This window comes from Saccostrea cucullata, unplaced genomic scaffold, assembly GCF_032062105.1.
Source record: "Saccostrea cucullata isolate Sc308-1 unplaced genomic scaffold, CSIRO_AGI_Scuc_v1 ctg477, whole genome shotgun sequence".
Lineage (NCBI taxonomy): Eukaryota > Metazoa > Mollusca > Bivalvia > Ostreida > Ostreidae > Saccostrea > Saccostrea cuccullata.
In genome coordinates, this window is record NW_026930652.1 from 62,970 (window position 1) to 78,236 (window position 15,267).

General features: G+C 33.2%; 2 protein-coding genes across 2 annotated transcripts; one reads left to right on the forward strand and one right to left on the reverse strand.

Annotated features, from left to right (window-relative positions):
• Nucleotides 1-3,331: 3,331 nt before the first annotated feature.
• Nucleotides 3,332-8,913, reverse strand: LOC134229464 (acyl carrier protein, mitochondrial-like). The gene is made up of 5 exons (XM_062711214.1): nucleotides 8,718-8,913; nucleotides 7,422-7,541; nucleotides 4,618-4,705; nucleotides 3,721-3,838; nucleotides 3,332-3,465 (listed from the first exon to the last, which is right to left on the reverse strand). The coding sequence occupies exons 1-4, from the start codon at nucleotides 8,874-8,876 to the stop codon at nucleotides 3,747-3,749; spliced, it is 459 nt and encodes a 152-aa protein (XP_062567198.1). The 5' UTR covers nucleotides 8,877-8,913; the 3' UTR covers nucleotides 3,332-3,465; nucleotides 3,721-3,746.
• Nucleotides 8,914-11,189: 2,276 nt separating this feature from the next.
• LOC134229465 (uncharacterized) lies at nucleotides 11,190-12,663 on the forward strand. The gene is made up of 5 exons (XM_062711215.1): nucleotides 11,190-11,369; nucleotides 11,522-11,615; nucleotides 11,736-11,867; nucleotides 12,049-12,113; nucleotides 12,260-12,663. Exons 1-5 carry the CDS (start codon nucleotides 11,274-11,276, stop codon nucleotides 12,389-12,391), a joined length of 519 nt encoding a protein of 172 aa, XP_062567199.1. The 5' UTR covers nucleotides 11,190-11,273; the 3' UTR covers nucleotides 12,392-12,663.
• Nucleotides 12,664-15,267: the final 2,604 nt, after the last annotated feature.

Below are 15,267 nucleotides of genomic sequence, written 5' to 3' on the forward strand. Positions count from 1 at the left end.
TATTTTGGTGCTGATATCATAGTAATATCAAAAAAGGCATATGACTATTTAGGAGTTGTGTTCAGCTTTAAAAACTTGTTTGAGGGATGGTAGGGGCAAGGTGATTCAGGTGAACATCAGTTTTGTCTAGTGGCTTTTTATTTCTTAAAATATCATCAAGTTAAAGACTTAGAACATGACCTTGCAATAAGACCATAGACTGTGATCTGATGAAAGGAAATTTAAAAGAAATCTTTGCAGGAGGAACCATAACCTGACTCATGAACCATCATCAATCCACATGTAATAGAATTTTGTAATGTTCAATATTGATACTTTGGTTAATTAAAAAAGCCCACACAAAAGCCTCTTGTTTCAGCTATTTTACAATTAGCAATTTTTGAAAATCCAGTTAAGGATAAGTCCACAGGAACTTGTTCTGATTTTTCATGCAACAAAAACCATCTTCCTTGAGGAAAAACTTGAATAGAGCTGTGGCTTCATTATTTCCACATACACAATCAGAGTGAAACATTTAATTTCAATGGTCATTTTTGAAAATCTTGATTAATGAGTTAAAACAACTCTTAGGACATAAGTTTTGTTATTAAAATGTTTTATTTAAGAAAGCTCAAACTTAAGTTATTGTCTAGTGAATGTCTTGTGATGAATATTTTTTTTTTACTTTAAACTCAGGAATCTCCTTTAATTAGATATAAAATTTCACTGCAAAAGCCTACAGACCTATAAAGATATTTTCTGGAAATGAAAGTGTTAAAACAATATGAGCTGCATTTTTGAGAATTTTATTTTGTTGGCAAATTTGTTTTTATGATTAATTTGTATGTAATCTAAACTCTTATGATGAATTAAACCAAAGTAAAGTTTAAAAATGTTTCAGAAGAAATATTCCTGTACAACTGAATATGCAGTATTATATAAGAAATCATTATTGTACAGGACGACAATAATTCAATTTTGCTTCAATCAAAGCTTATTTAAAGTTCTTTCATAGCAAATATGAACAACAGAAGTTTATAAATATTCTACTTTTCTGTCATTGAAAAAGTTAATTACAAATTTGCAACATTTTTTGCCAATGTCAAACATGCAGCTCATATTGCTTTAAACTTTTGTCCCCAAAAGTAATATATCTAACATCCATTGAAATTATTCATCTGTGAAATAGCACTTGCAAAGAAAACAAAAATTTACCATTTCCTCATCCTAAGCCAAATTTTTCTATATGATTGGGTCTTTCCTACAGATTTCTTAAATAACATCTTCAAATAATGCAAGTAAATTTATACACTATAGAAAAATGTGAAGAAAGGATACAGAATACCTCTATGGGGCACACCATCCTTAAGTTTCCTACAATTAACTCAAGTCCTGTTATTCAAGGGTCATATTGAAGAAAAGCAATTGCATGCCTGATTAGGTGGGAAATGTGTTCAATAACACAGTTGGTATTCCAAATTATTATCTCTTGTGTTCAGTCCCCACAGACACCTCATTTTTAGCTCACCTGAGCCGAAGGCTCAAGTGAGCTTTTCTGATCAAAATTTGTCCGTTGTCTGTCGTCGTCGTTGGCGTCGTCGTAAACTTTTCACATTTTCATCTTCTTCTCAAGAACCACTGGGCCAATTTCAATCAAACTTGGCACAAAGTATCCTTAGGTGAAGGGGATTCAAGTTTGTTCAAATGAAGGGCCACGCCCCCGGGCCAAAAAAGATGAAACTCATGTGGAAGCATCCTCAGGTAGTGTAGATTCAAGTTTGTTCAAATCATGACCCCTGGAGATAGGGTGGGGCCACAATGGCGGATCAAAGCTTTACAGAGGAGTATATAGGGAAAATCTTTAAAAACCTTCTTCTCAAGAACCACAGGGCCAGGAAAATGAAACTCACGTGAAATCATCCTCAGGTAGTGTAGATTCAAATTTATTCAAATCATGACCCCTGGGGGTAGGGTGGGGCCACAATGGCCGATCGAAGTTTTACATAGGAGTATATAGGAAAAATCTTTAAAAATCTTCCTCTCAAGAACCACTGGGCCAGGAAAAATGAAACTCATGTGAAATCATCCTCAGGTAGTGTAGATTCAAGTTTTTTTTTCAAATCATGACCCCCGGGGAGTAGGGTGGGGCTAAAATGGCTGATCAAAGTTTTACATAGGACTAGATAGGGAAATCTTTTAAAATTGTCTTCTCAAGTACTTCAAAGTCATGATTAGTGATATTTATGTGGAAACATCCTCAGGTAGAGTAGATTCTAGTTTGATCAAATCATAACCCCCAGGGATAGGTTGGGACCACAATGGGGGATCCTTTTACATTAAAATATATTTACAGAAATCGTCTTCTTAAGAATAGCAATGCCATGATTAGTGATACTAGTATCTATATGCAAGCATTTTTGGGTAGTGTAGAATTAAATTTGTTCAAATCATAATCCCCAAGGGTAGGGTGGGGCCACAATGGTGGATCAAAGTTTTACATAAAAAAAGGGAAAAATCCCAAGAACAGAAAAGCTATGCTTAGTCATACTGACATGTAAGCATCCTCATGTATCGAAGGTTTAAATTTATTCAAATCATGGCTCTTTTGGGTAAGGAGGAAAACAATGGGGAATCAAATTCAAATTATTATGAAGTTATATATAGGAAGAAAATGTTTTTAAAAAATCTTTGTATCAAGGACAGTAAAGTCATATGCTGTGTTAATATGAAGGCATTCTCAAGTAGTATTAAAATTCAAGCACCCTTCCCCCTTTCAGTAAACTTTTCAGTTCTGCTCTGATTTGTGCTTTTTCCAAGCCGATTTGCTCAGGTGAGTGATGTGGCCCCTGGGCCTCTTGTTTTTTTTACCACAGAAATGAATTGTCAAAGTTATTATCTATTACCGTATAAGTGGAAATTTTAGCGAGACGCAAATTTAGCGATTTGTCCTTAAAAAAATGATTTAATTTTTAGCAATGTGTAATTTTAGTGATTTTAAAAACCTCACTCAAGAAGCTTTTACAAATAAAGCGCAATTAATTTTTAGTGATATTCAATTTTAGCGATCTTGCACCCTCGCTAATAATGCCAAAATTAAACCCTCGCTAAAAATTTTGCTTATAAGGTAGTATTATCAATAAAAGCATTCTCTAAATATTAACTTCATCAAACAAATTTGCTTTTTATATGCATTTTCCGTGCTTTATCCACCCAGCCCTTTCTGCTCACTTACTTAACCTGGAAATTTTCATTCAAAGGGTTTACCCCCACCCCCACTCTTGCAATAAAGCTGACTGTTTTACATAAAACTTCATAATAAATCTACATAATAACAAAAAGAAACACACCAATGTTCTTTTTATAATTGTAATAGCAAACATATACAAGTAAGATTTCAGTCTCTCATAACTTTATAGTCTCTAAAGCACAAGTCTTTATTCATCTATATTCCAGTTGTGTTGGTCTTCAAAACACATCAATGGTAGTCTGTAATAAGAAAAGAGCGACATATTAAGATGTGTGGCTACATTGTTTTAAAATGTTGCTTTATTATAGCAGTAACTTCAAAAATGTCAATTTTAATTCACATCAGCATCATCATTAGTTGATCATGAGTAATTGTCTAGATTAGCACCTTTTTCAATATAATTCGTTTTACAAGTCATCCCCTCCCCTTTGCTTTTATTAAAAAGTTGAGACATTTTGTACTTATTAGCTAAAGGGTATTTACAAATGTCCTACCTTTATTGATTTTTCCTCTTCTTGGATCATTCATATACATCTTCTTTATCACATATATATTGTTTAAGCATAGCTGGTGTCATTAATTGTTCTCCATCATCATCAGGAATTTCCATGCCTGTAACCAGATTATTATTATTATTTTTTTTTTAATTCTATTACATGTATTTAATTTCCACCCTTTGATAACTTAAAAAAATATTTTTGTAAAATCAAGAAATATCTTCATGTAGTGTACCTAAAACTTCCCACAAACCAAAAACCACAATAAGCTAATGCTAAACAAATTTTAACTTTTAATATAATATAATCTTGGGTACCAATTCTGTAATATTTACTGTTAAGGCCATATGACACATTCCTCAATTATATGTAATGTATCTCTGGTATTATATCAAAAATAATTCATATTATTCATTCTCTTTTGATTTCTACAATGTTTTCAAAATGTTTTTAAATATAAGTACACCAAAAATTGTGATAGAGGTCATTTAGAAAATTACTCATAGGGGTTATATAACAAATATGACCATGTGGTATCTTGTCCAAATGTCTGGTAAGGTACCCTAATTTTTTGTGAGGAAACTTGTTTAAGTACCTATACTTCAATGACAAATTCTTAGAAAAATTATATATTTTTGAGGAATGTGTTGCATGACCTTAATCTTCAATATCTCAAACATCAGTATCCCAAATAACATTGATATGTCGAAGAGAAATGGATGTCATAGTATTCATTATTCAAATCACATTAATAATCACCTTGGGAAGAAGGAAATGTTTTTTTAACAAATATTTTGATTGTGTTTTTATTTTTCAATTAATAATTAAAACTGTAGCAAAATTCAGGCAAAAAAAAAAAATAATAATAGCAATATATCACTGTAATGAACCTACCAAATTCATCCTCAATAGCCATTATTATTTCTACTTGGTCCAGACTGTCTAATCCCAGATCCTTCATAAAGTGTGACTCCAATGTCAGCTACAGAAAAAAAAATTATATAAGTTTACTTTACAATGTTATCCTGTTATCCTAATGAAATGGTCCAACCCCTTAGCTTAAAAGTATTAAACAAGAATGGTATAAACAAAATTATTGGACTATGTACTGTAGATCACTAAATTTAAGCGACACCTTATTTTCGCGCGATAGTTATTGACTCTTTATAAGTGAGACATGATTTTCACGAATTGTTGTTTTTCCTCTATATAATCGTACGGAATATTTTCAAATGTGAGAATGAAATTTTCACAAGCTCATTGTCTCGCGTAATTACACGAAAATTAGGTTCTCGTGAATAAAACGTGATTTACAGTACATAGATATTTTGTGAGGATTTTTTTATGCGACATCAATATACTGGTAGTGAAACACACTTATGACGAAGTGCCAGGAAAGGACGATTTTAATGGCTTTGTAGGTGTAATTTATTATATATATTAATAAGTTTAAGTTAACAAATTGAATATAAATACTGTACATGTACTAAAAAAAGGGGGCTTCATATTTTTAGCGGCTTTGGAGTGGACAAAAATACGCTAATTCATGAATACCGATAAGAAATCATTTTCTAATACAAAACAAGGCATGAACATGTCTAGCACTAATTCATGATTATGCTAACAACTCTAAACTGCTTATTTCCACTAAATTTTGAATATGCCAATTCATGTACATGTACAGTATATTTTAAAGTTATGAGAAATAACCAGAAGTCTCTGTCGAGACTGAAGCTCTACTGGTTTGTACTTATAGCAAAGGAAGAGAAAAGTACTTAGGCAGTTGGAAATTGAAACTTTTCAACAGCAATAAATATAATGATTCTTGATTAAGTCTCTTTATGTTCTTAGTGTAGTCTACTTGCATGCCACATTATATTATAATTAGACTAAAACTGTATTTGGAGTAGCATTTTGAGAGTATTTAACAGAAATTTCTATTTTTAGTAACCATGGCAACACCATTCATTGAAGTGAAAAAATGACATACAGAATTATGTACCTTAGTGTAGTCTACTTGTGTGCCAAGTTATATTGAAATCAGACCAAAACTGTAGTAGGTGTAGCATTTTGAAAGAATTTCACAGAAATTTCTATTTTTAGTAACAACAGCAACACCGTTCATCAAAATCAAAAACCGATATACAGAATTATGTATCTTAGTGTAGTCTACTTGTGTGCCAAGTTATATTGAAATCAGACCAAAACTGTAGGAGGAGTAGCATTTTGAAAGAATTTGACAGAAATTTCTATTTTTAGTACCCACGGCAACACCGTTCATTGAAATCAAAATCCGATATACAGAATTATGTATTTTAGTGTAGTCTACATGTGTGCCAAGTTATATTGAAATCAAACCAAAACTGTAGGAGGAGTAGCATTTTGAAAGAATTTCACAGAAATTTCTATTTTTAGTAACCACAGCAACACCATTCATCGATATTAAAAACCGATACACAGAATTATGTATCTTAGTGTAGTCTACTTGTGTGCCAAGTTATATTGAAATCAGACCAAAACTGTAGGAGGAGTAGCATTTTGAAAGAATTTGACAGAAATTTCTATTTTTAGTAACCACGGCAAAACCGTTCATCAAAATCAAAAACCGATATACAGAATTATGTATCTTAGTGTAGTCTACTTGTGTGCCCAGTTATACTGAAATCAGATTAAAACTGTAGGAGGAGTAGCATTTTGAAAGAATTTCACAGAAATTTCTATTTTTAGTAACCACGGCAACACCATTCATCGAAATCAAAAACTGATACATAGAATTATGTATCTTAGTGTAGTCTACTTGTTTCCCAAGTTATATTGAAATCAGACCAAAACTGTAGGAGGAGTAGCATTTTGAAAGAAGGCAACACCGTTCATCGAAATCAAAAACCGATACACAGAATTATGTATCTTAGTGTAGTCTACTTGTGGGCCAAGGGAGACTGAAATCTGTCCAAAACTGTAGGAGGAGTAGCATTTTGAAAGCATTTCACAGAAATTTATATTTTTAGTAACCACGGCAACAATCGAAATCAAAAACCGATACACAGAATTATGTATCTTAGTGTAGTCTACTTGTGTGCCAAGTTATATTGAAATCAGACCAAAACTGTAGGAGGAGTAGCATTTTGAAAAATTGTTTACAGACAGACAGACAGACGGACAGACAGACAGACGGACGGACGACGGACGCATTACTATCGCATAAGCTCTTCTGGTCTCTGACCAGTAGAGCTAAAAATCACTTTGCTCTGAAAGTCAATTCATTGCAAGTGTGTTTGCTATAAGCACATTTTATTGTATGATACCAAGGATAATTCTGTATATCAAAGAGGCATGGAAGTCATAACTGCATGCTTGTTTTGATTAGGCTTCCTTATAGTGCAAGAGAGTATGACTTGAATGAGACAAAAAAGTGCTTTACAAATCAATATCCAAATATTTAAAATGACTTAAAAAATCTTTAATCCCTGTTCAATTACATGTACTGTAAACATATTACATTTGGCCATGAATTCTTTTTAGCGGCTTTAGCGGAAGACAGCAACCGCTAAATCAAATACAAAGCTAAATGTCTTGCACATATACACATAAATAAGAATATGAAGAAATGTGCTAAATCAAATCTACACTAACTTATTCAAAAATCAATTTCCACCAAATATCGTACACGCTAAATATAATACATTTACAGGATATACCTTTTCTGGGTTTATCTTATCGAATAACTGTAGAGTAATCATAATCCTCTTTTCTACTTCGTCCATCGTGTACACGGGTTTGCCTGCAGCATTCCGCCTCTGAATTTGCTGTGGCTGCACCTGTAATTCAATATATCAATTTATTACTTTTTTTTCAGTGAAATACTGTAATTTATTCACTGAAAAAAAATGATACTCTGTTACAGTCAGTCAGTATGAAAAACTGAAAGGATATTAAAATGATATCTTTTCACAGTCTGACAAATATCAGAAATGCTGTAAAGCTTTCAGTTTCCACGATTGTGTGTATGTTTGTTTGTGGGTGAGTGAGTGAGTTTTAAAGCTGTGTGAAAATGAAGTGAAGTAATTTTCATCAGAATCAATATCAAATGCTGCCTTGATTTATAGCAAGCACAGCGAGCAGAACAAAGTGCTGCATATCACTCCAAGCTCTTAAAGCAATGCCTGGGTGAAGAGAAAATTCAGAATTTGCACATTGATCAAAAAAAAAATTTCCCCGCAGTTACCTTTGATCCCATAATCCTTAGTAAAATGCATCTTGCCGCAAACTACATTCTTACAGGTAACAATTAAGACATTCCAAGAAAATAATTAGTTTGTCTTGATTTTAATGGATATATAGCAGATAAATCATAAGTTAAATGTTTTTTATTAAAATCTGCACTGTTCTGAGTAACCAGACTTCGATTAATGCAACATACATACAAAACAAATGGCACCTGTGGTTTGACGAGCTTATCTAAAAGTATCTGCACTCAACCCCAAATATTAGATATGCTCTTTGTGACAGGATGCTATGCTTTATGGTGTCCTTGTTGTAATATACGTTGAAACAAACTTAGATACATTTGTCCCTTTATAACCCCATAATGTATTGATTTTATTTGTCACTGACAAAATTTAAATTGGCAAAAATTTAATTTCAAGTTTCACAAATTCTGTAAATCAAATGAAAGGAATTTTTTTTTGTTTTTGTTTTTATTTAAATAAGAGTGTTATCCAACTTATGAGTGTATTTCGGATACAATAATTTAGTCTGTGATGTAAACATTAATCCCGAATTTTCTCCAAAATTCTAACATTACGTTTCCCCGTTGACGTGCCTAATTTATTGTCGCCATATTTTATTTTTCGTAAATAATGCAAGAAAAATAAACGAGAAGGAAGAACTTCATCTGTTTGATCTGTAACATACACTTTGTGAAATTAACAACAACAACAACAAAATTCGTGACCTACGCATTTTTACCACACACCGGCTTTGTTAATACGTACTTGACATAACTGATTTGTTGGGAATTTAGGATATCTGTTTAAACTGGAAGAGTGTCTGTTATAGACCATGGATACAGCACTCGCTCTACATGCCGTGTTTTGAACCATTAAACGGCTAATATTCAGTAGAGATCTCACGTTCCTCGCTGCAGCAGCCATTTTTTCTGTGTACGACCTTTTCTACTCGGAATGCCTCGTATGTAAAGTACAGTTGTCTTTCTTGATACAGTAAATGGAAGGCGGACCAAGGCAGTATTTCAATCAATGTTTCCAACCTTTACGACAGGCTGAATTAGGGGGAAAGACAATTTGATTTTGATTCTATTTTGAGTTTAGTGCAATTTAACATCACCCACTGCTGTCTTTTTATTAAAAGTAGAAATCTTAAATCAATGTATCTTGTCATTGGTCGTTTGCAAATTGTACTGACACAAGTACTCTGAAGTTGATATTAAAAAGAATGCTTGAAATGTCTGCTTGACAATATCTACGTGGTTTTTGAAGGTTTTCTACAATGTTTGAATTCCCATAGATGCCATTTGTGTGTCCGTTATTAGCAGACTTATTTTTGAATTCATATGTCATGATTTATATTAAGCAGGATTTAATAAAAATCTCAAATATATGAGAAAATAAAATTGTTGTGGCCTGCAGCTATAGACATTTTGATACAATTTTATCGACGGCGTATTATCAAGTGATTACATGTAACTATACCGGTATTTATTTCCATTCAGACGATATCCCAAAGATACCATGCACAGCTAGGGTGTGACCACTCAACAGGGGAGACTCATTCTTTCATGGCACCTGATCCAACCTTTTTTATGATCATCTTTTAGAGGTCATTGTTTGCTCTGCTCCTGATTTGTAATGTATGAATGGGCTTTTTAAATGTCCTAAAAGAAAAATTGATGTATGTATCTGTCCGAAATAAAAAAGAATACCGTGAATAGCCCCCCCCCCCCCCCCAGTTTTCTCATTTGTGCCGTAAAACCACCTCATCCACCCTTCATTTTTTTTTTACTATTAATGTTAACTTTTTTTGGAGGACAATGAATAGCATTGTTTACCGGTATAGCTCTTGTCACCCAGTAGGGTGTATGTGCGTGTGTGTGTGTGTGGGGGGGGGGGTGGTCTTTTTCTGGAAACATTTTTATGCAGTTTTAATATATGTATATGCTGTCACCCAACTTTCTACAGCAGTACTGTCAAATGCTGGAAAAGCCAAGCATTTGAAAAAACTTATAGAAAAGCCCACCCCCTTTCACAAAATAGGAATTTTAAGTGTTTTAATGGGTTTGTCAAATTATTTAAGTTTTGAGAAATCACCAATCTAATTAAAATTAGATCTTTGATCCGCTCCAGTTTGATCGCTACTTTGTGTAGCGATCAAACTGGAGCGGATCAAAGATCTAATTTTAATTACTTTGAAAAAACGTTGTTAAGGGTCTGAGTTCCTGCACCTAGATATGTCGTCGCTTGAGAATTATAATGTCCCAGTTGGAAAATTATCAAAATTAAAAAAAAGCCAAAGATAACGAAAAGCGATCATTGATCTAATAAACAAGATGTGTTTGTGAACACTGATGCCCCATAGTAATGGTTAAGGTGCCCCCGTACGCGTATGGCCACGTAGTCAAGGTTTGCTTTTTAAAAATAGGTCAAACTCCAAGGTCAAAGGGTCAATGTTAAAGGTTTCCATAAGGACGAAAATCTCCAAGTTCAAGGTCCAAATAATTGGTATCCAATAAAAGGTCTTGCCACGAGGATTAAATATATTACTAATATTACGTATTGAAGCTCTAGCCCTAACCCTTTAAAAGTAATGGTTAAGGTTTGCTTTTTAAAAGTAAGTTACTCCATGGCCAAGGTCAAAGGGTCAAAGTTATTGATATCCAATGAAAGGTCTTCTCACAAGGATTGGACTTGTGAAGTATGAAAGCACTAGCATTTGCCGTTCAAAACTTATGGCCAAGGTTAAAGTTTTTTTCACAAGTACAGAAATTTCCAAGTTAAAAGTGTCAACGTTGTTATTATCCAATGAAAGATATTTTTACAAAGAATACATATGTGAAGCATAAAAGTCCTGGTATCTACTGTTCAAAAGATATTGCCAAAGTAAGTAAAAGTTTGGAATATTTGTGTAAAAGTGGGTCAAACTCCAAGGTTAAGGTCAAAGGGTCAATTTGGTGGTACTCAAAAAAAAAGTCTTGTCACAAGGAATACACATGTGAAATATGAAAGACATAACAGTTAGCTCCAGTAAATCAAAAGTTATGGATTGGGCAATGTTAAAGTTTTTGCGGACAAACAGACAGATTGAGAGACAGCTAGACAGACAGACGGACGGACACGACAAAAACTGTATAACCCCGAAACTTCGTTTACTGGGGCATAAAAATAACGATCGGGTTAGAGCAAGTCATCAATATGATGACGTCATAATGAGACACGTCATAATGAATGAGCGTCACAAAGGTTGCGAACCATTTCTTGTCGGCCAGAAAACATTTGGATTAATCTGCGACCGTAAATCATTTATTATCTTAAAAGATGGAGATTTTGCGAGATAAAACGATTGAACAATGTCTTTTATCGAGTTTGACGGATTATTTGTCGAAAACAAAGACTGGAACAATGGCCACAGTGGTAAGCTTCAACGGAAACTTTTTATTTTGATAATTTTGTTTTTTAGGAAATTAATAAAGTTCTAAACTATTTTAAATAAATCAGTGAATATGAAATGTATTTAATGTAATCAGGAATGTCCATTGTATTATTCCTTTTCATTTACTTTCTAGAGACGAAACATTTTACAAATGGCAATATTTCTCTTTGGGAAAGAAACCACGGATAGATATGGATTTGTGTATTCCGAAAAGAAAGACGTTGCTGGTAAGACAATGAAATGTATATATATATATATATAAATTCAAAAAAAAAAATTCAATTTGCAAAAAGTTCTCAGAAGATTACAAACCCGTTGTATATACCGGTATATGTTTTTATTACCAGTGCAACAGAAGAGATTTTTGATATTCTCCCATTTGTTCCTCGAGGTCCTAAAGAAAAACACTATTTCGGAAAAAGCCATTGCCATTCACAACAATCTGTGGTCTCAGCATTTGCAGCACTTGGCCAACTGTGGTAAGTTTAATTCATTGTGTTTGTTATACCAGGTATTAACAACCAAACATTTTTACGTTGAAACAGTACAGTATTTCATAAAGTTTTTTTTTATTTTTAATTTTTCTCCGTTAAATTTTCAATTCCGTTTAGAATAATCAGATATAATTTTCATCAAAACTAATAAGATTTTTTTCTTCAGGAAATGAGAAGGCAGCAAAGCGTTTCATAAGAATTTTGGAGGACAGGGATGAAACTGTTTTTAATGTAAGTACCATCTCTGGGACACTTTTAATATTTAAAGTCGGGCTCATTGCATCTCAAACTTCAGACGTGTTTCTTGTTGATCCTAAATCCTTTACAATATCCCCCAGTCTACAGTTATTTAAAACAAATCAATTTTATTATTACAGATAAAGAGACTTCAGCATCAGCTTAAATCCGTAGATCATAAGACGGGAATCGAAGAGAATACAATTAAGTTCCGCTGTAGGAAACCGAATGTATTTGAGATAATCGTAATGAAGTTGAGAAAACTGTATTAAAATTTAAACATTTCCCCCAAAGTTGCAGGACATCAACGAAGAATTCGTATACATGACGTGTGGCAGTTCAATTAAATGACGTCATATAACCACTCAGCACCACCACCGCCATCATCACCATCTTACCATTACCACAATCATCAGTTCCTGTACTTGTTTTTTTTTTTTTCAAATTGATTTCATCAAAGAATTATTTCCATTATAATGCATCTGCTTTTAAGTTTTAATCATTTTTTCTTTGTAATTAAAATTAAGATTTGGAGTCATTGATAAGAATTAAACCCATTTATCACTTTTTATCCCTTATGTTGTTGTTTTCATTCCTAGCTGCTGTAAATAATAAAAATGTTTAATGACAGAAGGCATACTCTCAGGAATTCCTAAATTTGCTTTGTGCCAGTTATGGTATAAATTGCTCCTGGTCTGATGCTTGAAAATATATACATGTAGTTGAATTTCTTCTTTAAAATCCTACACTCCTCCAGTATTTTCAATCTGAGAGGCCCGAAAAGGTGCAATTGCACGTTCCACAGTGGGATTCGATCGCGCAGTGTAAGAATCAACTCTTTACTCTGTGGATTTCTTTTCATAAATAAAAGGAATTCCCTATGATATAAGTTACTATTGTAGAATGGGGATATTTTTATTTATGAAAATCACTGCATTTCATTTCCGTATTTCTGCATAGCATTTCCGACATATTTTTTTTATTTCATTTCCCATACATTTTTTAATTTCATTTCCGACATTTTTTTTTCATTTTCGGAATTTACCTGTGCGGCAATTTAATGTTTTCCAAGTGATTGAAAATGAAATTTTAAAAGTAGTTATTGCAAAATATTGATTAAAAATATAAAAATGTCAGTGATAGCACCAAAAATATATATCCAAGACACTTGATGTATCCTTATCGAGATTTTAAGTTTCGGTACTGTTTTACAAAGAACTTAATTTGTTCATAGGTAAGTCTTCAGATCTTTTACTAAAGGTACTATCTTAAAAATGTCTCGGAAATGAAAACAAAAAAAATGTCGGAAATGAAAACTAAAAAATGTCGGAAATGAAAAGTTGATAATAACAAAAAATCTGGAAATGAAATGCAGCCATGAAAATAAAGGTTTATAAAAACGTCAAGTGCCTGTGGTCAATATCCAGTTGTTTTAACGAGGTTGTCTCCTTATATTTAAAGTCAAACTTTTTTGTCAAGTATATTTTTACTTTCTACACACATAGCTTAATTAAATAAACTATAAGGATATCTAAAAAAAAAAAAAAGAAGAAAAAAAAAAAACTTAAAATTGATGGAATGCCATATACGACAGCCAACTGCTTACTGCCAACTGCTGACTGCTTACTGTCAATTGTCAGCTGCTTACTGCCAACTGCCACACATATTTGAATAAATTTTATATTTGTATTGATATTTATATGAATTTTCACAAAAAGGGAAAAAAGGCACGGATCCAGGACATTTTTTTCAAGGGGGTCACCCTTGAAGAGAGAATAATAATAAAAAAGATTTGTCGTTTCGCAGAGAAAGATGTTTTGAAAATAAATTTCCGTTTTCCATTATATTCTATAGTTAAAAATTTCCTCAAATTAAAGATGTATATCTCTGTATGTTATAATGCAGGCACGTAGCATCGTTTTTGAAAGAAGGGGGGTACAGAATTTTTTTTTACTTACCTGAAAAAGTTGACAAGCAAAAAAAAAAAAGGAAATAGCCCAAACTCGAAAATCCTATTTCGTGGGGTGGGGTGGGGGGGGGGGTGGGGGGTGGGGGGGGGGGGTAAGTGGCTAACTTTTTTTTAAGGCCAGCTACCTTTCACTTACATTTTTTTCCACACAATAATACATATCCTTGATATCATTATACTATGGTAAGAAGTGGGGGGAGAGGGGGGGGGGGGCAACCATCCTTTCAATATACATTTTCAATAGTAAAGGTAATGTTGGGAAAAAAAGTGGGGGGGGGGGAGGCCCCCCCCCCCTGGCCCCCCAATGTTGCTACGTCCCTTTAATGTTTCACATGCAAAGAACTGGGGGGGGGGCATTTAAAATATGTACAGTCATACGTTAAATAAACTAAACGAACTCCCGGTATAACTGACCTTGGACCTTCTACTTAGAAAACGCCGATCAAACATTTATATCTCTTTGTTTGTACAAATAAAATATGTTTTACATGCATAGATCTAGAGAGAGGGGTCCGGAACACCCCTCTGAAATTTGTAAAGTTACTTAATGCACAAACTAAACCAACTAAAAGTTATTTAATGTATAAAATATATCAACTAAAAGGGACCTTAGAACCACCCTCCCCCCTCCCCAACCGAAAATGTGGATTCGTGTTAAGTTGGTATGAAAAATGTCATACACATGAAGGTATGACGCATAAGAATCCCCTCTCCCCGGCCGAAATAAATTTTTCAAATTTAGGAAAGGACTTTACGTATTTTTTTCTTGTCAAGAAATTTCTGGGTTGGATTTTTTTTTACCAGACTTACCCTCTTGGAAAAAATGTCCTATAGATCCGCGCCTTTTTTTAAAATTTACATAAATATCAATATAAAAATAAAATTTATTCAAATATGTGTGGCAGTTGGCAGTAAGCAGCTGACAGTTGACAGTAAGCAGTCAGCAGTTGGCAGTAAGCAGTTGGCTGTCGTATATGGCATTCCATAAAATTGTGAATGAGATAAAGTTTCAAATTGCTTCGCATAATCAATTATTTGACCTTTTTACACTCACAAAATGTGATTTTTCTGGCATTGAAAATGTAATAGGCAATAAAATTATTTTTAAGTCTTAAACTTTTGCAGAATTTAAGCTGGGTGGTCAAATTTATCTTTTTCATTTAAAAAGTCACTCCCTAC

Coding starts and splice junctions, on each gene's coding strand:
- LOC134229464 (XM_062711214.1), bottom strand. CDS start 8,876: ATGGCTGCTGCAGCGAGGAACGTGAGATCTCTACTGAATATTAGCCGT. Junction 7,542..8,717: donor CAACAAATCAGTTATGTCAA/GTACGTATTAAC, acceptor ATTGAATTACAG/GTGCAGCCACAGCAAATTCA. Junction 3,839..4,617: donor GGCTATTGAGGATGAATTTG/GTAGGTTCATTA, acceptor ATCTGGTTACAG/GCATGGAAATTCCTGATGAT.
- LOC134229465 (XM_062711215.1), top strand. CDS start 11,274: ATGGAGATTTTGCGAGATAAAACGATTGAACAATGTCTTTTATCGAGT. Junction 11,370..11,521: donor CTGGAACAATGGCCACAGTG/GTAAGCTTCAAC, acceptor TTTACTTTCTAG/AGACGAAACATTTTACAAAT. Junction 12,114..12,259: donor GGGATGAAACTGTTTTTAAT/GTAAGTACCATC, acceptor TTATTATTACAG/ATAAAGAGACTTCAGCATCA.